At 45.8% G+C, this 26,775-nt stretch overlaps 1 protein-coding gene and 1 pseudogene across 9 annotated transcripts in view; both read right to left on the bottom strand.

Moving 5' to 3' along the window:
- The window catches only part of KMT2A (lysine methyltransferase 2A), a 94,019-nt gene that overhangs the window by 46,691 nt on the left and 20,553 nt on the right, over nucleotides 1-26,775 (bottom strand). For 4 of the 8 annotated variants that reach the window (XM_079788492.1, XM_079788491.1, XM_079788493.1 and 1 more), the window contains 8 exons: nucleotides 14,131-14,200; nucleotides 8,495-11,130; nucleotides 7,085-7,262; nucleotides 6,022-6,256; nucleotides 4,263-4,327; nucleotides 3,273-3,671; nucleotides 2,853-2,926; nucleotides 1,579-1,710 (listed from right to left, as the gene is read on the bottom strand). In XM_079788492.1, the coding sequence (XP_079644618.1) occupies nucleotides 1,579-1,710; nucleotides 2,853-2,926; nucleotides 3,273-3,671; nucleotides 4,263-4,327; nucleotides 6,022-6,256; nucleotides 7,085-7,262; nucleotides 8,495-11,130; nucleotides 14,131-14,200 (3,789 nt within the window). The remainder of the gene's footprint in view (nucleotides 1-1,578; nucleotides 1,711-2,852; nucleotides 2,927-3,272; nucleotides 3,672-4,262; nucleotides 4,328-6,021; nucleotides 6,257-7,084; nucleotides 7,263-8,494; nucleotides 11,131-14,130; nucleotides 14,201-26,775) is intronic. The other 4 variants (XM_079788494.1, XM_079788495.1, XM_079788497.1 and 1 more) reach the window with 1 other exon arrangement.
- Nucleotides 2,065-2,769, bottom strand: LOC307109280 (small ribosomal subunit protein uS8-like; annotated as a pseudogene). Its single transcript has 2 exons — nucleotides 2,746-2,769; nucleotides 2,065-2,608 (listed from the first exon to the last, which is right to left on the bottom strand). The product of its transcript is annotated as a small ribosomal subunit protein uS8-like (transcript).

Here is a 26,775-nt window from a genome sequence, read left to right as displayed (position 1 = left end):
AAAACACCCAATCAGAAGAGCAAAAAGGAAATAAATCCCCCCAAATGAGGATAGTGTAAGGAGCCTCTGGGACAACTTCAAGTGCATCAACATTTGCATCACGGAGGTACCAGAAGGAGAAGAGAGAGAACAAGGAATTGAAAAGCTATTTGGAAAAAATGACAGAAATTGGGCGACATCTGTAACACTGTAACAATAAAAAAGAAAAAATTGACAGAAAACTTTCCTAACCTGGTGAAGGAAACAGACATACAAGACCCAGAGGCACATAGAGTCTCAAATTAGTTTAACGCAATGAGGCCCACACCAAGACACATCGTAATTAAAATGACAAAGGTTAAAGACAAAGACAGAATCTTAAAAGCAGCAAGAGAAAAGCAGTTAGTTACCTACAAGGGAGCGCCCATATGACTGTCAGCTGATTTCTCAACAGAAACTTTGCAGGCCAGACGGGAGTGATAAGAAACATTCAAAGTGATGAAAAGCAAGAACCCCACAACCAAGATTACTCTATACAGCAAAGCAGAATCGAAGGATAGACAAAGAGCTTTCCAGAAAAGAAAAAGCTAAAGGAGTTCATCACCACCAATGAGTAATTACAGGAAATGTTAAAAGGTCTTCTTTAAGAAGAAGAAAAAGATCAAAGTTTGAATAATAAAATGGCAATAACTATGCATCTATCAACAATTACTTTAAATACCAAGGGCTTAAATGCTCCAATCAAAAGACACAGGGAAGCTGAATGGATAAGACCCTTACATATGCTGTCAACACGAGACTCATGTCAGATGGAAAGACACAGAGAAGATAAAGGAATGAAAAAAGATATTTCATGAAAATGGAGCAAACAAAAAAAGCTGTGATAGCAATACTTATACCAGACAAAACAGACTTTAAAACAAAGATTATAACAAGAGACAAAGGATTCAGCAATTCCTATTCTGGGTATTTTTCTGAAGAAACCCAAAACACTCAATCAAAAAGACATTCATCCATATGTTCACTGTGGCATTATTTACAATAGCCAAAGTATGGAAGTAACTTAAGTGCCATCAACAGACAAATGGATAAAGAAGAAGTGGGGTATTTACACAGTGAAACATGACTCAGCCATAAAAAGGAGAAATCTTGCCAATTACAACAACATGGATGGACCTAGAGGGTATTGTGCTGAGTGAAATAAGTCACAGCCAGATGCTTTCACTTGTATGTGGAGTCTACAGAACAAAGTAAACAAACAAAACAGAAACAGACTCATAGGTACAGAGAGTATTTTGATGGTTGCCAGAGGAGAAGGGGATTGGGGGAATAAGTAAAAAAAGTGAAGAGATTAAGAAGCACAAATGGGTAGTTACAAAATTGACACAGGAATAATATTATAATAACTATATGGTGCCAGATGGATACTAGATTAATTGGGGTGATCACTTCATAAGTTACAGAAATTTCTAATCACATGGTTGTACAAGTGACGCTAACATAATATTGAAAGTCAACTGTAGATGAAATATAAAAAAATTATTTTAAAAATATAAAGTCCACGACTCAATATACTACGTGGTCACTAAACACTTTTACCTTAAAGTCCACTCTGATCCTGTGGACTCCATCTGCTGGGACCTTCTGCTTAGAGCTGCTGCCGTTAGAGAGAGTGCTGAGGATGTTCAAAGTGCCTGCGTTCTCCTGCTTGTTGACCGGAGGTGGTTTTTCCTACAGGGATAGAAAACAAATAAAGAACAGAACCACACTTTACTTGCCTTCACTTTTTAAAAAATATTGTTTTAATTGATTTTTAGAGAGAGAGGAAGGGAGAGAGAGAGAGAAACATTGATATGAGAGCAAAACATCGACTGGCTGCCTCCTGCATGCCCCACACCGAGGATGGAGCCTGCAACCTTTTGTGCACAGGCCGACGCTCAATCAAGTAAGCCACAGCGGCCAGGGCTGGCCTTCACTTTGCAACAGAAAAGAATGCAAATGACAAATCTAATCAATAGAAGGGAAAACACGTTTCCAACACAAGTATCCTATAGAAATAGTGAAATACTTTTCAAATTTTTTTTTTCATTGAGGCATTTTATTTGCATGTATGTAATTACATTCCCAGAAAAAGAACCCCAGTATTTTTCCTCCTGTGTGATTTCATCTTGCTTCTCTGTGGTCCATGATGCCAGCTGAGGTTGTCAGTATAATGAAACCAAACTTACGGGGCAGGAGCAGGTTATTCTGCAATTTTTCTGGATCTTCCAGTTGCACATCAAATTTGGGCTGATCACTCCACATTTGTTTAACCTGCCCATGAGGTTCACAGCAATTTTCCCGGCTCTGTGATCACCGATGATTTCAAATTTGCCAATGGAATCATGCTTCATCATCACAGCCAGAAACTGTGTGATGACTCTGGAGCGTGGCCTATAAAAACCTAACGTTTGCTGCCCTTCTTGGCATCACGGATGCTCTTTAGAGCATCAGCCAGAACATACGTGTGTACTACTATGATGGCATGGAAAGAGGGTGGAAAGAACCAGAAAATTCTTAAAGATCTCTGTCTATCCACATCATAAAAACAGTGTACACAGGGAAGGGTGGTGATTACAGACAAATATTGCTAAAGGATGCTAAGGGCAAAACACTATTATGCTAAGCAGCCTATAGCATACGATTGTAGGGCCACAAGGAACAGAAAACAAGGGGAAAGAGACAAAAAAAGGTATGAGCTAAAACCTAAATTCCACTGCCACCTACAAAGAAGCAAAAACGCAGTTTCATCCACTCAATTACATCAAGAATAAGGCTCTTTTCCTATAGAACAGAACACACCCCTGAGAAATCCAAAGAAACAAAGCTCTCACCTTTTCTTTGGGTTTTTGTTTTACAGGAATACTTGGGCGAGGAGCCACTTTTTTCTGCTTGCTTTGCTCTGGACCTGAAGAATTCAAAATAAATCACAGTCAGAAGCTACTACACTCACAGTTCATGTTAAAGAGCATTGACCCCGCTAGGCCTGATTGGCCTGGGAAGAAGAGGCTGTTGGAAAAAAGAAAAGGACTTAAACTCTAGGCACTGAATAGGAAATTAAGACAGTATCTCCAACTTCATTGTTTTTTGGCTTCTATTTCTTTATTACTATGCAATAGATAAAAGCTAATTTTCTTACACCGAAGACTTAAACACATCTAGTTCAGGTTTTTCAGGTTTCCAAATGCTGTTTAAGACATCGGTGCTTTCTGCTAGTCCTTCTGGCTCGGCAGCTCCCTGCCGGCCTCACTCACCTGAGTCCGGCGGTGGGGGCTGCTTCTTCTTGGGCTCGCCAGGAGCTGCCTTGGGGACGTCTTTCCTCGGTGGCGCTGTGCTGGGTGGCTGTGGGGGCGGCGCTGGCGCTGGCTGGGAGGCCTGCTTGCTGGACTTTCTGGAGGCTGGAGTGGGAGCTTGTTTGGGTTCAGGCCCCGGAGCGGAGGCGGGCCCTTCTTCGCTCTTCTCTTCTATGTGCTTCCGAGCGGGAGGCTCACTGTTGCTTTTCTTGGGGACAGGGTCCTCGCGTGCTGACGGGAGGGGCTTCTGATTGGCGTCCACTACGCTCTTCACAACACTGTTCTCTTTACTCTCTTTCTTTTCACTGGTCTTGGACTTTTTCTCTTTCTTTTTCACAGCTAGGGGAAAAACATGATTATCTATAAGCAAGAAAAATTTTATTTAAAATAGAAGTATAGGAATGTAACAATCTTATTCTCAGTTTCCTGCAGCTAATGTTGACACTGAAGAGGCTCAAGAAAGTTAAGCTGGTCAGGTAGAATAGCTATACTTTCACTGCTCTAGGAAATGGAAGAAACTGTAATCTTTATATGAATTTTAAAAATGTTTTTTTTAAATGGAAAATTTCAAACATACTCCAAGGTAAATGAACTCCCAAGTACTCATCACGCAGCTTCAACAACCTCAACTCCCTGGGAAAGAGTAGTACTTAAGTCAACCGGTGTGGCTCTGGGGTTGAGCATCCACCTATGAACCAGAAGATCTCGGTTCGATTCCCGGTCAGGGCACATGTCTGGGTTGTGGGCTCAATCCTGTGTGGGGTATGTAGGAGGCAGCCGATCCATGATTCTCTCTCATCACTGATATTTCTGTCTCTCTCTCCCTCTCCTTTCCTCTCTGAAATAGTAGTACTTACAAAGAAACCAAACCAGTATTCTCTTTACACTAGATGTGCACAACTATAGGGCATTAAAGCGAGAAGCGTGTTGGGGAAGAGCTCTTGACATCACCTTTTGCTTGCTTCTGAAGATAGGCTTTCGAAGGCATCCACTGTAGATTCTGACATTTTCTCATCCTAGGAGAACAAGGGGTATCACAAAGTGAGTGGCGCTTAGAAGAAAAGCAATTCGGACAAGTGTTAATTTGTCTGCAAGAACCAGGAATTTTTATCCGGGGCCATTCTGAGAACTGAAAAACGGACGGCTCATTACACAGATGAAACCAGAGCCGTTGACGCCTTCAATCAGTGACTGTCCCTATCTTTAAGTCCTAAAAGGAGCAAATACCAAATTATTTTTTAAATGAGACTCAAATTTCTTATAATCTAGTACAAAACCATCGGTTGATATTTTTTATACTCAAATCAGTTCTGTTCCCTTATGAGATTAATATTCATTTAGAGTAACCTGATTACAAAATGGACTAAAGTTATCCACCAAGTCCTCTCTCTGCCACCACAATGCTACAGGCCTATGTCAGGGCTTTGATACATACACACACACACACACACACACACACACCTCCTCAATTTAATGAAATTCAAACTTAATCTGAAGTGTAAAATGTAACTGAGTCCATTTCAACCCCAAAATTCAGTATGATTTTACCTTTTTGCTGATCTGTGAATTCTCGCTCCTTTACATGAATGAGACGGAGACAAGATTCTTGCTTACAGCCAGAATGACTAAACCAAAGCACAGAACTACCTGCTGTCTCCTGGGAACTGCCTCTCTGGAGTGAGTAACGCAGCATTGCTCCCATTGGTTTTACATTAAGTCACTTCCACGTTATTAATTCATTCATTCATTCATTCATTCATTCAGAAAATGTCTACTGATAAAATCTACTCCTGATTCCAGGCACTTTCTGATATGCTCAATTCCCAAAAAGTCTCTCTGTGCAATTCTTCTGATCCACTTTAGACAAATTACCCAGAGGGTCAAAGTGCATCCACAAACTGACTAAGAAAGGGAGAAAAGATCATCACAACGTCCATATCACAAATCCCACAGGCGTGAAACTATCCCGAGAGACAGCAGAGACACGGGCAGATATCACCAACACTTCCCGAAAGTCATAAAGATAAAGGGAATTTCAGTTGACCTGATAAATATGCCTAAATTTGTCAGTTTTCAAGTAGCAAGCCCCTCGAGCCACGTTGATATGGTAGCCCCAAAGCACACGTGGCTATGTAAATTTAAATTAATTAAAATGTGACAAAAAATGTAGTTCCTTGGTCATTCACCACATTTCAATCGCTCCACAGCCACATTGGGCTAATGGCCACCACAGTGCACTGAGCAGCTCAAAACATTCCCAGCGCTGCAGAATGTTCTACTAGACAGCCCTACCCCAGAGAGCGTCTTATTTAAAGCAAAGCTCGCCCTGGCTGGTGTTGCTCAGTGGATAGAGCCTCGGCCTGAGGACTGAAGGGTCCCAGGTTCGATTCTAGTCAAGGTCACATGCCCAGGTTACAGGCTTGATCCCAATGTGGGGCATGCAGTAGGCAGCTGATCAATGATTCTCTCTCATCGTTGATGTTTCTAGCTCTCTCCCTTTTCCTTCTTCTCTGAAATCAATAAAAATATATTTTAAAACATAAAATAAAAATAAAGCACAACTCACACCTAGCCACACTGTGCAGCTAACCTTGAAACCCAAGAACTGAGTACAACCACGTTCAGTTTTCGGACTCATCTTTGCCACGAACCGAGCACAAGTCAACCTCCTTCGCGGAGGGGAGGCGCCCTCCGAGAGCAGCCCACTCACTTGCAGCATTGCTTCTTTATGTTGCGGCCACCGAACTTGGGCTTGTCCAAGCAGTTAGTGCAGACACCACAGTCCTCGGGCACCTGGCAGCCAGGACACTGCCCACACCGCCTGGAGCGCCGTCCCTTCTTCACGGGGGGCTCCTGGGGCGCCTTGTTTCTGGTGATGGGTTTGATTGGCTTGATGGGCGGAGCAAGAGGTTCGGCATCTTCTGAGCCCGCGATTGAGGACTTGTCTGTTAAAGAAACGCATCGTTAGTTCTGAGGGAGGACCTGCTTCCTTCCTGGGAGCAGAGGTGGAGAGCTTCAAAATCAATTTATACCACTAGCTACATTCAAACTTTGTTTTCATTGGGACTCCAAAAGTGAAATGGAATACATTAAAAAGCGTCACATGCAGAACTGAAAGCCTGTTTAAATGTTATTAAATGCCTATAAACGTGTAGCTTAAAGAAAGCAGAAACCCAAATACTGAAAACAAAACATAGTCTAACCCGAAGGTCAAGAAAATGAACTGACTGCTTACACATCTACATTTTAATGAGCATTTTACCCATCATCTAAGAGCTATAGGGTGACCATGAGAATGAGCCTCACTAACCCCCAAATACATGACTGACCCCGGGCCCCAGCTGCTGAGCTCTGAAATCCATGGCGCCGGGTCCACCACCACGGGAGGTCTCCCAGGCAGTGAGCATGGTGGGAATGCTAAGACAGACCTGTTCCTGAGGGACACAATATTCCTTCGGCGGACAACTTTTGCTCAAGGACTGTCTTGCCAAACCTTTTTACCCTGCAGGGCTGTCTAGGAAGGTTGTGCCCAAAGATTCCCTCCCTCCTTCACTGACGGACAGCTCTCCCAGCCTTCCCTGGCTCCCTCCCCATTGTGCCTCACAGACAGTTCCTCTAATGAGAATCCTTGTTCATTGAACGCCCCCTTGCCATCTGTTTTTAGAGGATCCAGACGAATACATGATGCTATCGTGAGCCTACGAGGCATCCCAAGAAGGATGAGCAGCCGATCACCTGGGTGCTAGGACTTCAAGGCTGACCTCCTGACCTACCATCATTCCCCATGGAAGACAAAATTTTTTCTCGTTCTTCCCACGGTAAGGCACTCAGGGTGGGCATGTCATCAGGAAACACAGCGCGTTTCCGGCCAAGGGCCACAGCAGCTCTTCTGCAGACGTGTTTAATCCGGGGTCCTCGCACTGAGGTCTCTGATGAATCACTTTCTTGACCCTAAATAGGAGGTAAGCCAAAACAAACAACAACCACACATGTTGACAATATAATTAAATGAAGCCAGGGTATTTTTGGCTAACTTATTATAATCTAGACTCACTAGTTATTTCCAGCTGATAAGCCATATCAATTTGCAGGAATCAAGTACTTCTGCATCCTAACATTGGCAGGAAAAAGACAGAAATCAACTAAGTTCCTATTCCCAATTATACTACTTCTTGAAAATTCCCCTCAAAATTCAAGTTGCCAGTATATTATCGAGAAGTTCAGCCTAACCACAATTTCCTGTATTTCCCTGATCAACAGGGAAGTAGGAGGAAATAACCTATGAATGAAGTATAAAAGACTCCAAACCAAAATGTCTCCCATCTTAAAGAGCCACTGCTCATCACTCGGAGGCTAACCAAAAAACACCCAAAATTGTGTCAAAGGAAGTCCCTGCTTGAACTCTTAACTCGCAGAATTAGTAGGAAATTCCCCAGGCTGAGTAACATTAAAAACCTAGGTCTGTGTTCACTGCGACCTGACTTGAGATGTCGGCATGAATGTGCATCTCCTGTATGACAATTTTTTTAACAGAACCTAAAGATCGGTATGCTTTCTCAGAAAAGACCAGTGCCTAGCTTACCGTGTGGAAAGAAAAAAAACAAAAACACAATGCTGTTCTTTGTAAAAATATGTTTGTCTTCATCTTAATAACTCTTCAACAGCTTTTCTATCCCACGGCCTAAGGCCAAAGGCTTCTCCGGTGTATCTGCACGCACCCTCTATTTATTTATTCATTGCTCTCATCACGCACCCCCTCCCCTTAGGATGAGAATCCGCCCCCATCCCGTTTTCTATAGTAAACAACTTGACTACAGAATTGCACCTTCAAAACGGTCACAGGTTCTAACCAACAAACCCATTAAGTACTAACTCCCCATTCTCTGTCACGTGGCCCCAACCTACCTGTGGGCCTTAGCTCACCCCTTTCCTGCCTGCAGCCTAGCTACTCACCGCCCCTCAAATGCGTCTCTACCTCCCGTTCCCTCTCCTTGCAATGCTCTCCCCTATCACTGTCTGCCTATCAAGACCCCACCTGTCCTTAAAGGGCCATTGCAGATGTCACCCCTTCCTTGCCTTTCCCTGATTCCCGCGACTGGACAGAACTGAGACCCTCAGCCTACAGCTCCTCCTGGAAGGGGCTGGACGTTACGGAGGTCACCAGGCAACACGGAAAAGAGTACCTGTGCTTTGGGCTGGTCGGTTTGTTTAAGACTCTTACTCTTCTCGATCTTGCAGAGCTGGGCCTTGGCCTTTTTGAGGAGGCTGGCGACCCTCTTGTCGGTCATGGGGAGCTTGTCGGCCTGCGCCAGCATGGAGCCGATGGAGGACGCGGAATGCTTAACGCCGGGCGCGGGCGCGGGCAGGCAGAGGGCCTTCTCCTTCTCCAGCGACGGGGCGGCGGGGCCGAGGTCCAGGGTGGCTTTGTCCAGGTTCCCGCGCCCTTTCTTGATCAGTATTTTGGTTTTGACAGCGGTTGTGTCCCCAAGAGTCACGGCAGCAACCTCGGGCCCAGAATCGAGGGGTGAAGACTTCTTCCGCCCCGTGGCCTTCTTGGCAGAAGACGCCGCGGCCACCTCTTCCCCGACAGCCTTCTCTTTGGACACCCTGCCCGCGGGGTACAGAGCGGAGCTGCCCTGAATCTCGGATCCCTTTTTCCGTTTCTCTTTGCGGGACTCCCTCTTGTTCTCCTTCTCTCGCTCGCGGTCCCGCTCTCTGCTCTTGTCCTTCTCCGCGGTCTTGTCGGCGGCGTCCCGGTCCCTGGACGGCTCCTCGGGGGCCCGGTCCCTGGTGCGGCCCCTGTCGGCCTGGGCGCCGGGGGTGAACCAGGGGAAGAGCGGCGTCGGGCCGCCGGCTGCGAAGGGCTCCGCGGGGGCGCCGGGCTGCTTCCTGGGCCTCGGGGTCTTCTCCGCGGCCTCCCCGGGGGCCAGGGGGTGAGCGGGGAAGGTGAAGGCGGGGTTTAAGGCACTGGCGGCGTGAGGGCTCACGGAGATGCTCAGGGAGGAGGCGACGGAGGGCGGCGGCGTGAGCGGCGACAGCTCGGCAGCGCTCAGCCGGCCGCTGCGCGTCCTCATGGAGTGCGAGGGCGACCGGGGCTCGGCGCGCAGCGGGCTGAACACCTTCCTCTTCCTCTTCCGGCTGGACACGCCCGGCGAGGCCGCGGGGGCCCGGCTGCCGGGCAGGGTGACGGACTCGAAGATGCGGGAGTGCGCCTCGCTGGGCGTGAAGCGCGGCGCCCGCAGCAGCGGGCTCCTCTTGTGCACGTCGAACCTGGGCCCCGCGTGCAGCGGCGAGAAGAGCCGCGCCGCCGCGCCGGGCGCCGAGAAGCCCGAGGCGAAGCCCACGTCCTCGGGCGTGAGCGGCGGCGGCCGGAAGTTGTCGAAGACGGGCTTGCGGATGAGCCCCTCCTTGGCGTACTTGGCGGAGGAGAAGAACTGCGGCTCGGCGCGCGAGTGCTTCAGCGACGTCCAGCGGAACGTGGGCTCCCGCAGGATGGACTTGCGCTTGCCCTGCATGGGCGCGGCGGGCGCGGGCAGGAAGGGCGAGGCCAGCGGGATGGTGGGGGGCAGCAGCCAGGGCGTGGGGTCCGAGAGGCCGGCGGCCGGCTGCAGGGGTGGCGGCGGTGACAGCAGCGGCGGGGGCGGCGAGGCGGAGGCCTGCGGCGGGGGCGCGCTGGGCAGCGCCGACAGCTTCTTCGTCGTCCTAGACCCAAAACTCCTCTCCGACACCGAGTACCTCCTGCTTCTCCGGTCGTTCCTGTCGCTTTCCGGGGACTGGGACACGGGCAGCGGGGTGTGCGCTTCGGGGGTGTCGCTCTGCTCCTCGGGGAGCCCCTGGATCTCCTCGGAGGCCTGGGAGTCCGTGGAGGTGTCCACGCTGGGGCTGCTGGAGCGCGACGAGTCCGAGGACAGCTGCGAGGAGTGCTGCGAGGCGGCGCTCGACTTCTCGGAGGACCCGCAGGACGCGGCGCCGAACCTGCTGCTGGGGGCGGGCTCCAGGCGGGCGATCTTGATGGGCGGGTCGTAGTCCTCGTCCTCGATGAACCGGCGGGGGGTTTTGATGATCCGCGAGGAGATGGCGCTGACCACGGGCATGATGAACTGCCGGATGTTTTTGACCTGCGTCTTCACCTTCCTGCCCTGCAGCTGGGCCGCTTCCTTCTCGATCTTCTTCTGCGCCCCCTTCTTGGCCCGCTGCAGGAGCTGCTTGGCGATGGTCGCGTCTGTCCTTTTGGAGGAAGGGATGATGCGGACGGGCTTCACCCTCCGAGGGCTCTGCCGGACCGTCTTATCGTCCTTGGCGAGGGCTGGGGCTCCGTCCGCGTCTTTGCGGACCTTCTGGGGCTTGTCCAGGTGCGAGTTCAGGAGGAGGCCCGCCGGGGCCTTGATCCTCTCGGTGGAGGGCGGCCTTCCGCGCCGCCGGACAATCGGCACCCCTTTCCTCCCGATCTGAAGCTTCCCGGCCTTAAACTTGGACTTGAGGGGGGAGAGCTTGCCTGCTCGTAACTTCTTAATCTTGGTGGCTTGCTGGAACGTCGCGGACGGGGTCCGTTTGATCTTTTTCAGGCTGTCCTCTTTGCTTCCCTTGGGTGATTCGGAAATGTCCTTTCCATGCGTTATTTTGATTTTTACTCCAGGGAAGGTGGGAGGTCTTCCTCTCTTCTTTTCTAAACTTTTAGAGTCTTTCTTCTTGATCTTATCTCCAGATTTGGTCTCGGGCTTACTGAGAGGGGGGAACACGGGCGGGTCGGAGAGGAGGCCGGGGTTCCGGTCGCAGCCGCTGCGAGGCCTCCCGCGAGGTTTCCGAGGACTACTCTTAGCTGTGTGTGGGAATCAGACAATGGAGAGCGGGGTTTAGCTTTGCAGGTCAGGTTGTAACTAAGCTGAATACAACAGCACAAGCCGCTTGGTACTGAACTCTAGCTGCGTCTAATGAGTCAATATCACATTCTAATTGTGCTTAGTCTCTTTTCCCCAAAAACTTGCCTCAAAAAATCAGCTAAATAACATTCCACCTAAAAGAACATTTAAGTGCTTTTTTGATTAAAAAAAAAACAACAAACCCTAACATAATAAAACGTTTTCAAATGAGCAATTTATAACATACAAAACTGATTTTACTACAACTTTAGGCAAGCAAGGTTTTCTTCTGAATACAAAAAATACGTTTAAAAAGAAATCTGTGCTACCTGTTCTCATCTTCACCACCAAGATTAATATTTGAGAACATGTTCACAGCAACTCGTCCCATCTTTCCGTTCAGCACTTGGGCTTTAACAAGTGTGAACGGGGGGCTGTTCCAGCAATGGCACACCGGCTTCTCTAGGAGAAGGCCCGCGAAGCTCGCCTCCTGACTTGTCGGTCGGTTTTGCCGTAGTAAAAACATTCACTTGAGCGACATCAGAATGCGCTCACTGAACTCAGCAGCATGTAAACTAATCATAGAAGTGACATGATGATGTGCCCATTAATGAAACCCCCACCTACAGGTTCTTGAACGAATTAGTCTCAAATTACAAAAAAATTTAACCTTAATTGATTTAAGAGCAAATTAACAATTTATTAAATCAGATTTCTAAATAAAAGAAATTTGCCAATTTATAAATCAGCTCAATCTGCTATTTATCAAGAGACTCAAGAAAACAAAATTCTTTTCCTAAAATTCTTTGTATAAACCTGTATTTTCTAAATGTCTCGAGTTCCCTAGTCTATCATATCTTCTCTTCCCACATGAAACTAACACCTCTCCTAGCAGGCACCCAAAGAGATTATGCCATGGTGATGAACGTTTTAGACCACGGAACCAACTTTCTAACAGAACAGAAATCAGCAAAGAGCTTATTGGCGAGCTTTTTAAATATAGAGGCTTCCCTTAATGGATTCAGGATTCACAAATCCCTTCTCAATATATACACCAATGACAACAGAATGAAGAATATCCATATGGTTTTCAACAACCAAGACAACATTCCAAGCACACTGATCAAGAACACGTCCAAGGAAACCATGAGCAGGGGAACTCCTACCAGAGAAGGGCCTCCCAAGATGCCTGGTCCACCTGGGGGACTTGAGCCTGGCCACCCACAGGTCTGGGTTAATTCTGAAGGCCGCTTCTACCCGACTTTTAAAAGAAGCTTTTGGTGAAGAAGTAGAAAAGGCAGGGCAGAGCCGAGCCTCGCTATCACCCACATTCACAGAACTCACAAACCACTTACAATAAGTGCTCACGTATCTTCTGGGCCTCGTTTTGTCATTTACTAATGAAGGGCTAGACCACATGATCTGTAAAATCACATTATGACCCCTAGTCGGTTTGGCTCAGTGGATAGAGCCTGCGGACTAAAGGGTCCCGGGTTCAATTCAAGGGCACATGCCTGAGTGGCAGGGTTGAACCCCAGCAGGGGGCGTGCAGGAGGCAGCCAACCAATGATTCTTTCTCACCATTGATGTTTCTATCTCTCTGCCTCTCCCTTCCTCTAAAATCAATAAAAATACTTTAAAAAATCACTTTATGATATGAAGGTTTAAGATTTCACCACATATTAATGAGAATATTGCTACTGTCTGAATGGCACAGATACTGGCATCTTACTGGCTAATCCCCCCAACTATAATGGCAATACCACCCTCATTTGGGAAAGGAAAAACTGTCTACTTATGTGTCTGAATCAGATTACTATATAGCACATGACTCTTAAATAACCCAACTGCTAATAAAACTCACAAACTGAGTCAACATCAAAGAGCAAAAACACAGCCTATGACATCATATTTACCCAGATTGTCCATCCACATAGAATCAGAGAATCATGCAAGAGTTCAGAATAGCAGGAGAGACAGGGAACGTTTTCTCCAGCAAAAGATCGGTAGCCACCCTGCCTGGTGTTGCTCTGCACACTGAAGGGTCGAGGGTTCGCTTCCTGGTCAAGGGCACACACCTCTGTTGTGGGTTTGCTCCCCACATTCAGAAGGCAACCAGTCAATGATGTGCCTCTCTCACACTGATGTTTCTCTCTCTCTCCTCCTCCTCCTTCCCTCTCTAAAAAGCAATGGAAAAAATATCCTCAGGTGAGGATTTAAAAAAAAGAAAAAGATCTATAGTCGTCTCCTATTAGAATGGCATTCTGCAAGGCATTAAATGTTATTTCCACTAATAACTGTCTATCAGAAAACTACTGTAAATCTAGAACCTCAAGACAGTCTAGGTATTTTCTTGGTGAAAACAATTGACAAAAACATTGCTTACAAATGGAGATACACCATATCATTTTTGTTTTATTTTAATACAGCCTTTCAAGAAACAGGTAAAACATTCACATTCACACAGTGCTAATATTTTGTTTTTAGTTCTTTGACAATAACAGACCAAACTTCATCTGTAAAAAACAATGGCCAAATTATTCCCAAAGTCATAGATAGGGTGGGGCAAAAGTAGGTTTACAGTGTTCATATGGAAAATAATATAATTATTACTAAAGAATAATATAAGAATAAACTGTTTCATGTACTCACAACTGTAAACCTACCCTGTATACTACCATACCATTCAAAATATATAAATCTGAGGTGCTGTACCAGGTTCCGTCACGCCACGGGAATCTACCTCCCAGGCCTTGTGGGTTCCCACAGAGAAGCCTGGTGGAGAAGTCCCAGAAAGAGGTCTGTTACATAGCCTGTGTTCCTTAGTGGGAGGGAAAGGAAGGGTTTACCTCCAAACCCCTCTTATTTAAGACCGTCCTTTCCATGCAAAGAAGGCTAGGGGAAGCCACAGTCTCTTCACAAACAAAACGTACAGGCGCCATGCGCATGCTCCGCCGTACCTGAAGGAGACCTGGTGGGACTTCGTACTCTGACTTCTTCATCTGAGCCAAAACCTAAGAACTGCTCATCCTACAACAAAGGAAAATTATTTTAAAGTCAGAAACCAAAACATGAATGTGAACAAACCTTAAAGAAATGCCCAGAGGAGACAAAAATAATTTTGAAAATTAGCCTTTATATATTAATCATCATCATTCACATGGATATTTAAAACAGCTGTTGCTGAAATAAATGGACCCAGGCGTTACAGCTTCATTACAGACCAATGGGAGCTGCGTGTAACCGAGCAATGCACGGACATATCAGCTCTGGTGCACAGGACCCAAGAGACAACCCTACACTTCAAACGATAGATGCAGCCCCAAACAATTAAAGATCGACTTTAATTTGAGTAATCAAGTCAGTACAATGGCAGAAATAGCCCCAATAAGACAAATCTCTTCAACAAGTAGTTAAATCTACAAACATATAAGGAGTTACATAATGTCATAATCTCTGGTTTATTCAATATTAATAGAGACTGAAGTTGCCATGATCGTCAGTTCCTTAACTCAGGAACGGACTTCCAGATGTGATTTCTGTTCACTTGAGATCCAATGATTCTCAACATGCATTTTGTGGCATCATTTTAAAATGTCCTGTGATGAGAGACGTAATGGTGGGCAGCAGCATCTATGAGAGCGATCATGAATTGACCACATGGCGGTGAAATTCATTCAAAAGGAATGCAGGAAAGCATCTTACTTTCAGTTCTACCTAGAAAGGGCAAAAACTTCTCCATACTTCTAATTTTTAACCTGCCTTTAAAAAATAAATACCAAGGACTGAACCTATTTTGAACTAGTTCTCACAAAAGATGATCTATTTGGACAAACTAATGAATAGAAATTCACTGATTCCGAGATTAAGAGTTCCTTCTAGAGAGAAATGAGAAAGAATTTCAAATTCCAGAAACAAAATCCACACAAAACAAGAACAAAATAAGGAATGAAAGGCAGATATTCTTGAACCTCCGATGTATACTGATAAGCCCCAAACTAAGTTCCAACAGTGAAAGCTAAGCCCCACACTTTCCTCTCAGGAGCGAAGACCACGTGCATGTGGCCAACACCTGTGGATCTTCTGAAGCTGTTCCCAGGGAGGCTAAAGCCTGAGTCAGGTGCTGGTCTGTTTACCGCTTATTAACCAGGAGCAGGTGAAAAGATACACGCAACCTTTTAGACAAATTAGCAGGTTCAGTTCTTAAATTTAAATGCTTTTAAAGAGCAAAACACTTGAGGTCAAGACTTGAGATATAATGCAACAGAGAGACCATTCTCATTAGAATCTAAAAAGGTTCTTGCTCTTAGACTGTTAAAATTATTGAAGTATTTATTTAAGAAAAAACGATAATTATCCTCTTCAAAGAGATTTCTTTGTACAGTATTATAATTCTAAGAATTAAACCTCAATTTAAGGCATACTAAAGTACTTTTTACACAATCTCTTCTTTAATCATTAAATAAAATTTAAAGTAAACTCTATTTGAACATCATTTGTGAATAAGAAAAAACCCTGTTTTCATCTTAAAACAAGTTAGGGCAATCTAGGACATATAGGGCTTCATCCCAAATGCATTTCTTGAATGATTTTAAGAGTTACCCTTGTAAGATACAACATTATAAAAAAAAGTCCAAACTCACAAAACAAATTAAATAATCCAAAAATCTTTTCACAATTATGGAAGTTCCATATTGTTAATTTTTCAAATGTACTTTTGGGCCCCGCCCAGTGTGGCTCAGTTGGTGGGGCATCATCTCATGTCCTGAAAGGTTGCTGGTTCGGTTCCCTGTCAGGGCACATGCCAGGGTTACCGGGTATCGGGTATGCAGGAGGCAGTCGATCAATGTTTCGATCTCTCACATCAATGTTTCTCTCTCCCTCTCTCTCTTAAAAAAAAAAAATCAATAAAAATATATTTTTTAAAAAGTGCTTTTAAAAAAGACATTTAAAATAGTAATCCTAACATGTACTTTGAGGAAAAATAAGACAAATAAAATAGGCCATGGTAAATTACCTCAGATGCAGTAAAAAACAAAACAAAAAAACAAAAACGGCAGTATGTGAGAATTTTCCAGGGGCAGTCCCACCTGCCAGCTATTGCACGTGACACCTGAGAGTGAAGGCCTGTGTGCGGTCTCCGCTCTAGCACACACAGGTTCAGAGATATCGGTCACGTCACTCACTACTTCCCTATCTTCATTTCACTGTTGGAGTGCTGCCCTGAGTAACTGTAATGAATTAGGGAATGACATAACTGATGTAAACTCACTTAGGAAACTGAGAAGCTGTCCACACTGTGGTCCTAATTACTCAAGTTCTGAGGGCCAGAGGACTTGCCTAAGATCAGGCACAAATGGGCTTCCTACCACATAGTTACAATTTACAACCATACATGTTTAAAGGAATCAAACAAACCACCTGCAGTACAAAATCTGCTATTCTGTCAGCTGCTGTTAAAGAAAGATGATGCCTATTTCAGACCCTTAAAATATCTGCTTTGTTTCATTCTTTTCCTGCATTATCCTATCCTCATGGAACAACCTGCTAAGCTATGCATTTCAAAGACATCTGAGGACTTCCCACACTTACCAGGGGATGCACTGCTAAGTGCATGAATTTCATGCTCCAAGTGCTGCAACGAGAGACAGTCCTATCACCTGTATTTACGACAACCAACAGGCGAGGTAATAAAAGACAGTAATCTGGCTCAGCGGGTTGGAGTGTGGTCCCGTACGCCAAAAAGTTGTGGGTTTGATCCCCGGTTGGACACATGTGGGAGGCAACTGGTGTATGTTTTCTCTCTTACATCAATGTTTCTCTCCCTCTCTCTCTCTAAAATCAATGAAAACCTATCCTCGGGTGAGAATTTAAAGAAAAACATCGTAATCTGTAAAGGAAATATAAGAGATCCATATGGCTACGTTTATTATCAGCGACCATAGTGAGTACCCTTTCTCTAGTTCACGTTCACTAACTGTAACTAACTCTATGATCCTACAACGTGCTCAAAGCAGCGTATTACTGAGCTGTCCAGCAGTAATCCAACCAACGCTGCCAGTGTTTCAAGTTTGCAAGTACTCTACTTTCCAAAAGGGCAAACCAATAACTCGTTCCCTATGGTCTTGCAATTAAATAAGAAAAGAGTAAGCAGTCAAAAAAGACGGTATTTCTACCCAAGAACTTTCTTTTCACTTTAAACATTATCAGTTGACTTAGTGAAACATGCTTAAAATAGTAGGTGCCCATTGCTCACATAACCCAGATGGGTTAGCCAAACTCAAAAGCCTCACAGAGCTAAAGAGCCTCCCTCCCTGTCTCCTAACTCAGAACTTCCAATGCCATATATGAGAGCCCTGAAAATTGTTACGGAAAGCCCAGGCGAGACAGTGCTGGGAACGCACTGCTGCAAGATGCTGCAGCTGAAGCTTCCCCGCCTCTCCTCTTGATCCCATCACCCACTTTATTTTTTTAATATATTTTTATTGATATTTTACAGAGAGGAAGGGAGAGGGATAGAGTTAGAAACACCGATGAGAGAGAAACATCGATCAGCTGCCTCCTGCACACCCCCCACTGGGGATGTGCCTGCAACCAAGGTACATGCCCTTGACCGGAATCGAACCTGGGACCTTCCAGTCCACAGGCCGGTGCTCTATCCACTGAGCCAAACTGGTTAGGGCCCATCACCCACTTTAAACACTGGGTTCCGGAAAGACTTAGTAACAAGGCACCAGTTCTGGATTCCAGAGGATTTAGACTTTCCTAGAAATCAAAGACAACTGCAGAATGTCTACAAAAAACAACAACAGAAAGAACGCCAATTAAATCCATGTTTGGTACTGTGGCGAACATCATGGCCCTGCGCACCCTGAGGAGGCAGGGTGCAGGAGAGACGCCATGCTGCACATACTAAATCCTCCTAAGAACTGGGCCCCAACAGCCATTGGCCACACGCACCTTCCCTTCTAACACTGCTTCCTCTGATGAGCACAGCATTCCAAGACAGAGCACAAGCAAGAGGCATCCCACCTCAGAAACACCGATCAGAAAGGATATGCACCCCTGTGTTCATAGCAGCACAATTCACCATCGTAAGATGTGGAAACAGCCCAAGTGCCCATCAGCAGATGAGCGGATTAAAAAGCTGTGGGACATCTACACCATGGAATACTACGCTGCGGTAAAAAAGGAATTCTTACCATTTGCAACAGCATGAAAGGACCTGAAGAGCATTATGCTAAACAAAATAAGCCAGCCAGAGAAAGATAAGTATCACATGATCTCACTCATTTGTGGGTTATAATGAACAACATAAACTGAGGAACAGAAACAGATCCAGAGGCAGAGAGCACTGAACAGACAGTCCAACCTCTGAGGAAAGGCAGGGGAGGGACGGTAAGAGAGCAACCGAAGAACTTGTCCGCATGCCTATGAGCATAACCAATGGTCACAGACCCCGGGAGGCGGGGGTGAGGGCATGTGTTGGGGGGTGGGAACAGCCAGGGATAGGTCAATGGGGGGGGGGGAAAGAGATATATGTAATACTTTAAACAACAACAACAAAAATTTTTAAAAGCCATTCAACCTATTTCTTCCAAACAATGACGGCCCTGGAGACTAGATCTCCCAGATTCTAAAACTTTCCCATCTCCTTGTCAAGCGGAGCACTGTAAAACGCCATTACATCATATTCCGCTCCCAGGGATTAAGATGCAATGAAGGAGCATCCAGTCCAGATGGCGGTGTAGGTAAACATGGTACTCCAAGCCTCCCACGACCACATCAAAACTACAACTAAACAAGAGAACAATCATCTTTCAGACTCTCCTGAATCTGGCTGAGTCCTATAACTAGAATGGAAAGAAGCCACAGTGAGACTGGTAGGGAGGTGGAGAAGCAGAGTGGGCTGGTGCCCAGGTGACAGTTAAAAATCAGAAGGGATGCCTTGGCTAGGTAGTCAACTGGTTAGAGCATCACCCCAAAACACTAAGGTTGTGGATCAGATCCAGTCAGAACACACCCAAGAACCAACCAATAAATGCATAAATAAGTGGAACACAAATCAATGCTTCTCTCTCTCTCAAATCAATCAATCGTTTGGTCAATGAATTTTTTTTAATCGAAAGGGATGTTTTGGCCGTGGAGCCCCACAACGCCCCCTAGCACAGGGCTCCGGCGCTGGGAAGAGAAGTCCCCATCCATTTTGGCTGTAAAAACCAGCAGGGGTGAGGCTGAGGGAGACAGGCTGCTGGAGGCCCAGGCAGGTAGTTCCTCTTAAAGGGCCCATGCATGGACTTATTTGGACTCCCTCCCTCTGAGTTCCAGCACTGGGGCAGCAAGTTGAAAGGATCAGGGACAGACAGGGAGGAACTAAATTGTCTGGTATCAGGGTGAGGTTTAAAGGGGCAGCTTTTCCCCAGACAGAAGTGCTAGCGGAGGCCACTGTTCCTTTCGGAGCCCTCCCCACCACAGAGCCAACAGGCAGTGCAATATCTAAGTCTTCATGAACCTGGCTCACTATTTGCCCAGCCCTGGTGATTCCCGGAGACTCAGTCCTCCCCACCCGCAACTTGCAGGCCCACCCAAGCCCCCTCCAGTGGCTTTTCCATAGAACCGGCCTGTCTTGACTTATGCCGCCGACTTTGCTAAAAATCTCTCACGCAAGCCACATCTGTCTTCGGCATACCCATCCCTCTGGCTAAGTGGCCCCAGGCTCGACACTAGCAGCAGTCAGTCTTGGTTCGAAGCTGGACCTCCAAGCCCAGCACAAGTAGCTCATGCCAAGTGGCCCCTGGCAAGGCACAGGCAGCAGCTGACCTTGGCCTGCACCTCCCAGCAGGCCCCAGAGCCAGCACACCCAGTGGACAGCTTCAGACCAGTCAAAGCACCACTCAACCACTTCCACAGGACACACTAAGGGGCGAACTCAGCAGATATTTGAACCCATTAAAGTGAGTTCTGCTCCATGGAGTTGACCCCTGCACAGCTGATCCTCCAAAGTGGCAGCAGCCAGTCCTTGCAGCCGATTAGGCTGGGGGTACATCCCTCCCATTGATGTGCCAATAGCGATAAAGGCTCTCAACTACACAGGAGTTGCAATTACACGGGGGTGCACCTGGAGCAACCAGCTCAGGTGACCTGGGAAGCTGTGCCACTGGGCCCACAGATCACCTACTACATAAAGTCACTCCAGCAAGACTGAAATACATAGCAGCTCTACCTAATCCATAGAAACAAACACAGGGACTCAGCCAAAAAGTGGAGACAAAGAACCATGTCCCAAATGAAAGAACAGAACAAAACTCCAGAAAAAGAACTAAACAAAATAGAGACAAGCAATCTACCAGATGCAGAGTTCAAAACACTGGTTATAAGGATGCTCAATGAACTTAGGGGAAGAGTAGAGGAACTTATAACTTCAACAAAGAGATAGAAAACATAAAATAGAACTAGAAAGCATGAAAAAAAACCAGTCAGGAATGAAAAATACATTGACTGAAATGAATAATTTACAGGGAATCCACAGTGGAGTAGATGAAGCAGAGGATCAAATCAACATTTGGAATATAAGCAAGCAGAAAACACCCAATCAGAACAGAAAAAGAAAAAAAATCCCCCAAAATGAGGATCGCTTACCATACTCGGGTAGCCAGTTGGTTAGACATTGCCCCAATACCCACGGTTGTAGGTTTGATCCCCAGTCAGGGCACATACAAGAATCAACCAATGAATGCATAAGTAAGTGGAACAACAGCCCTGGCCAGTGTGGGTCAGCTGGTCGGGTGTCATCCCATGCACCGAAAGGTCAGGGCATATCTGGGTTGCATGTTTGACCCCTGGGTAGGTCGCATGTGGGAAACAACCAATCGATGTTTCTCTCTCAGATCAGTGTTTCTCTCTCTAAAATCAATAAAAAAAATATACATTTAAAAAAATAAGTGGAATAACAAAATCAATGTTTCTCTCTCCCCCTCTCTCTACCTATATCTCTCTAAAATCAATTTTTTAAAAATGAGGCTAGTTTAAGGGACCTCTGGGTCAACATCAGTGTACCAACATTGGCATCACAGAGGTACCAGAAGGAGAAGAGAGAGCAAGAGATTGAATATGTACTTGGAAAAAATGAAAGAAAACTTCCCTAACTCAGTGAAGGAAAGAGACACAGAAGTCCAGGAAGTGCAGAGAGCACCAAATAAGATAAACCGAAAGAGACCCAAACCAAGACATATCAGAATTAAAATGCCAAAGGTAAGACAAAGAGAGAAGCTAAAAACAGCAAGACAAAAGCAGTTAGTTACCTACAAGGGAGCTCCCATAAGATTGCCAGTTGATTTCTCTAAAGAAACATTTCAGGCCGGAGGGAGTCCCAAGAAATATTCAAAGTGAAGAACAGCAAGGACCTACAACCAAAATTACTCTACCTAGTAAAGCTATCATTCTAAAATCGAAGAACAGATAAAGAGCTTCCCAGACAAGAAAAAGATAAAGAAATTCATCACCACCAAACCAGCATTACAGAAAATGTTAAAGGGACTTCTTTAAAAAGAAGGGAGGAAAAGATTTAAAAATGTAAACAATAAAAGGGCAATAACTACATACCTATTAACAATTACTTTAAGTGCAAATGGTTTAAATGCTCTAATCAAAGACATATGGTGGTGCCCTAGCTGGTTTGGCTGGGTGGATAGAGTGTCGGCCTGAGGTCTGAAGGGTCCCGGGTTCAATTCCAGTAAATGGCACATGCCCAGGTTGTGGGATTGATCCCCAGTAGGGGGTGTGCAGGAGACAGCCGATCAATGATTCTCTCCCATCATTGATGTTTCTATCTCCCTCTCCCTCTCTGAAATCAATAAAAATATATTAAAAAAAAAAAAGATATATGGTGGCTATGTGGATAACAAAACAAGACCCTTACATATGCCGTCTACAACAGACCCGCTTCAGATAGAAAGACACAAACAGAATGAAAGAAAAGGATGGAAAAAAGATATTTCATGAAAATGGAAATAAACAAACAAACAAATGCTGGGGTACCAGACAAAATAGACTTTAAAACAAAGGCTATAACAGGAGACAAAGGATCCAGCAATTCTACTTTTGGCTATTTATCCAAAGAAACCAAAACACTCAATTGAACAGACATATCCATCCATATGTTCACTGCAGCATTATTTACAACTAGAGGCCCAGTGCATGATTAAATCATGCACGTGTAGCTGTCTGTCCGCTGGTTGGGACCCAGTGTGGCCGGCAGCTCCGAAGTCCCTGGGCCCCTAGGGCGAGGCGGGGCGGGGGCGTGGTCCTCCGGCGGCTGGAACCCAGGCCGGGGTCTTGCCTTCGCCTCCTGCCCAGGAAGGCTGGGGCTGCCGCCGCCTCCTCTGCCTTCCGGCTCCCTCATGAGCCCTCCCTCGGTCGGCCCGGGCTGCGTGGAAACCCGCGTCCTCTGTGGACACCGCTGCACGCTCCTGCGGCCCAACTGCCACCAGACTCCTCCCCGGGGAGCCGCGCCGCCTCGTCAGCCGGGGCCTCCAAACGCCCGGCTCGCTGCCCCAGAGGCCCCTTCTATGCCGCAGCACAGCCATGGCGCAGATGCTGAGCTCGCACCGCCGCTGGCGACGCGAGCTCGGCGTCCTGCCGGCCTAATCACCACCCCGGCCACCCCGAGTCCCGCCCCCTGTGCCTCCTGCTGGCCCAGTCGTGGGCGTAGCGGAGTGATGGTAATTTACATATTACCTTTTTATTATGTAGGGTAGGGCCTTCAGGGCCCATCAACAGATGGGTGGGTAAAGAAGTGGTGCATCTATAAATGGAATATGACTTGGACATGAAAAAGCATGAAATCCTGCCATCTGCAACAACACAGATGGACCAAGAGGGTATAGTACTGATTGAACTAAGTCAGAGAAAGACAAATGCCAGATGATTTCACGTACATGTGGCATCTAAAAACACAAAAGAAATGAACAAGTAGATGCCCTAACTGGTTTGGCTCAGTGGATAGAGCGTCGGCCTGCGTGCGGACTGAAAGGTCCCAGGTTCGATTCCGGTCAAGGGCATGTACCTTGTTTGCGGGCACATCCCCAGTAGGAGGTGTGCAGGAGGCAGCTGATCGATGTTTCTCTCTCATCGATGTTTCTAACTCTCTATCCCTCTCCCTTCCTCTCTGTAGAAAATCAATAAAATATATTTTAAAAAATTTTTTTAAAAAAAGAACAAGTAGAACAGAAACGGACTCATAGATACAAAGGACATTTCGATGGCTGCCAGACAGGAGGGGGTTGGGGGAAATGTGGGAAAAAAGTGAAGGAATTGAGAAGTACAAATTGGTAGTTCCAGAATAGTCATGGGTGGTACACTTACACAATGGAATACTACTTGGCCGTGAAAAAGAAGAAAACCTTACCCTTTCCAACAGCGTTGATGGACCTGGAGAGCATTATGCTAAGAGAAATAAGCCAGTCAGAGAAAGACAAATACCATATAATTTCACTTATATGTGGAATCTAAGAAACAAAAACAAAGCAAAACAGAAACAGACTCATAGATAAAGAGAACAGACTGACCGCTATCATAGGGGAGGGGTGCTGAGTGAAAAAGGTGAAGGGATTAAGCAAAAAAAACCGCAAGCAAACAAACAAATACACAACCTCATAGACAGACAAGTCTGGTGATTACCAGAGGTAAAGGGGGTTGGGAAGATAGGAGAGACTAAAGGGTGGATAAATGGTGATGGAAGGAGATTGGACTTGGGATGGTGAGCACACAATATACAGATGATATATTATAGAACTGTATCCCTGAAACCTACATAATTTTATTAACCAATGTCATCCCCCCAAAAAAACAAAGTCACAGGGATATAAACTACAGCACAGAGACTATAGTTAACTAGAGGCCTGGTGAATGAAATTTGTGCACTCGGGGGGATCCCTCAGCCCGGCCTGCACACTCTCGCAGTCTGGGAGTCCATGGGGGATGTCTGACTGATGGCTTAGGCCCGCTCTTCTGGCTAAGCGGTGCTCCCCCTGTGGGAGTGCACTGACCACCAGGGGGCAGCTCCTGCATTGAGCATCTGCCCCCCGCCCCCCGTGGTCAGTGCGCATCATAGTGACCGGTCGTTCCACCATTAGGTCAATTTGCATATTAGCCTTCCATTATATAGGATAATATTGTGATAACTATATGGTGTCAGATGGGTACCAGATTTGGTGGGGTGATCACTTTGTAAGTTTATGTAAGAGGCTAATCACACAGTTGTATACCTGAAACTAATATAATATTGTACATCAACTGTAATCTATAATAAAAAAAGCATAATATGCTAATTAGACCGGATGTCCTTCCGGATGTCTTTTCTTCTGGACAAAGCCGCAGTGGGCGGGGGCTGAGGCAGACGTGGCAGAGGCCCCTGGCCGCAGTCGCGGGTGCGGGCCGGGGCCAAGGCCCTTGCACGAATTTTGTGCATCGGGCCTCTAGTTTAAAAATAAAAAATTTTGCCAAAACCGGTTTGGCTCAGTGGATAGAGCGTCGGCCTGCGGACTGAAAGGTCCCAGGTTCGATTCCGGTCAAGGGCATGTACCTTGGTTGCGGGCACATCCCCAGTAGGGGTTGTGCAAGAGGCAGCTGATCGATGTTTCTCTATCATTGATGTTTCTAACTCTCTATCCCTCTCTCTTCCTCTCTGTGAAAAATCAATAAAATATATTTAAAAAAAAAAGTTTAAAAAAAAATAAAAAAATAAAAAATTTTAAAGAAAAGAACGCAATTAAACTAATGTCACTTCCTAAGTGAAATCTAATTATATAAACAATAAATGTATATAATTTCTTTCTTTATTACTCCTATCCCTAACTCTAGGGCAACCTGTTATTTGAGTTTCTAAACATACCTTTATCTGTAAATTCTACTTTATTCATAAGTATCTTAAAATTTGATAATTTATATTTTAACACAGAATTGTAATTCTGTAGTAGCTGGTTATATTTATAAGTGATGAAGCAATAGGAATATTTTTTCCACTAGAGAACATAAGTGAAACCAAAATAATTATTAAAGATAATGTTTACATATAAAATATAATGAAGACATTTTATGTTATTTTTATTTTTAAAAAATATATTTTTATTGATTTTAGAGAGGAAGGGAGAAGGAGAGATAGAAACATCAATGATGAGAAAGAATAATCGATCAGCTCCCCCTGCACGCCCCACACTGGGGATCGAGCCTGCAACCCAGGCATGTGCCCTGACCGGGAATCGAACTGGTGACCTTCTGGTTCATAGGTTGATGCTCAACCACTGAGCCATGCCGGCCGGGCAATATAATGAAGACGTTTTAGAAAAATACATAAAATTCTGTGTTTAAAAAAATTATGTACCACTAGGTCATACAAGCACTTTCCAAATAAGCACTATTTCTTTTACTTGTTCATTCATTCAAAAACCATTCAGAAGGCTGTCCGTGGGACAGTTCTGCTATCGGTTCCACATGCAGAGATGAGTAAGACATGGTTCCTGCTCCCAAGAAGCACAGAAGGCAAGCAGGCCTGGGACGATTTCAGCCTTCCGTTCACAGCCCAAGTCGCAGTAGAATGCCGGTGAAAATGCCCTGGCCCGGGCTGCTCAGTGGGTTGGGTGTCATCCTGTACACTGACAGGTGGCAGGTTGGAGTCCTGTTGGGTCAGGGCACATGCTGGAGGTTTTGAGCTTGATCCCCTGTAGGGGGCGTGCAGGAGGCAGCCGACTGATGTTCGGCTCTCACATCAATGTTTTTTCCTCTCTCTCTAAAAATCAATACAAAAATTTTCTTTAAAAAAGTCAGTGAAAGATAAAATACTATGTTACTCATATTCTGGAATTTAAAATTTGTTTAAATCTTGGACCAGTTCATTCTTCCTCCTATGGTTTGTGGAGAAACATTCAACAAATTTCACAATTCTTCCTAAGAACGGTGCTGTCTCCATCACTCAGTCTGTTAAGTAGGCACCTCTCCAGCATTAGAAAGCAGAGAGTTTAGGCCATCAAGATCTAAATCAAAGGCGGTGATCAGGTGTGACGGTTTCTAAGAATACCAGTGGCCTGCTAGACCTCAGTGCCTTTTTCTCCCTGCACCCACCACATGGATGTTAGTTCTTCCCGAACATTCTTCCCACCTAGCGCAACCATCACCCACCTAGAGCTCTTCGCCTCAGGCGAGGGCGGAAACCCGACTCTGGAAAACTTCTATTCAGTGAGCTCCACTGCTTCGGCCTCAGGTGTGAAAAGGCCGGGGACACCTGCTCACACCCTTCGTTCTGTTTTCACAAGAGCTCCGCAGCAGAGTCACAGAGGCAGCCAACCATGCCCTGTGGCTCCCTCTCGGCATTCTGATGTCTCACTGATCAGTCTTAAGAGTTTGAAAAATCAAATGTCAATCAAGAAACATAAAGAAGACATAGTGTGCATCTCAGCAGCTCCAATTAAGAAAGAGAGCGTGGCGGCGTGGCTCAGAGATTGAGGGTCAACCTCTGAACCAGGAGGTCATGGTTCAATTCTCCTCAAGGGCACATGCCTGGGTTTCGGGCTCGATCCCCAGTAGGGGGTGTGCAGGAGGCAGCCAATCAA

Source organism: Cnephaeus nilssonii (genome assembly GCF_951640355.1).
Source record: "Cnephaeus nilssonii genome assembly, chromosome: 13".
In the NCBI taxonomy this organism is placed as follows: domain Eukaryota; kingdom Metazoa; phylum Chordata; class Mammalia; order Chiroptera; family Vespertilionidae; genus Cnephaeus; species Cnephaeus nilssonii.
The sequence above is the reverse complement of the archived record's forward strand: the minus strand, read 5'-3'. Positions and strand labels throughout refer to the sequence as shown.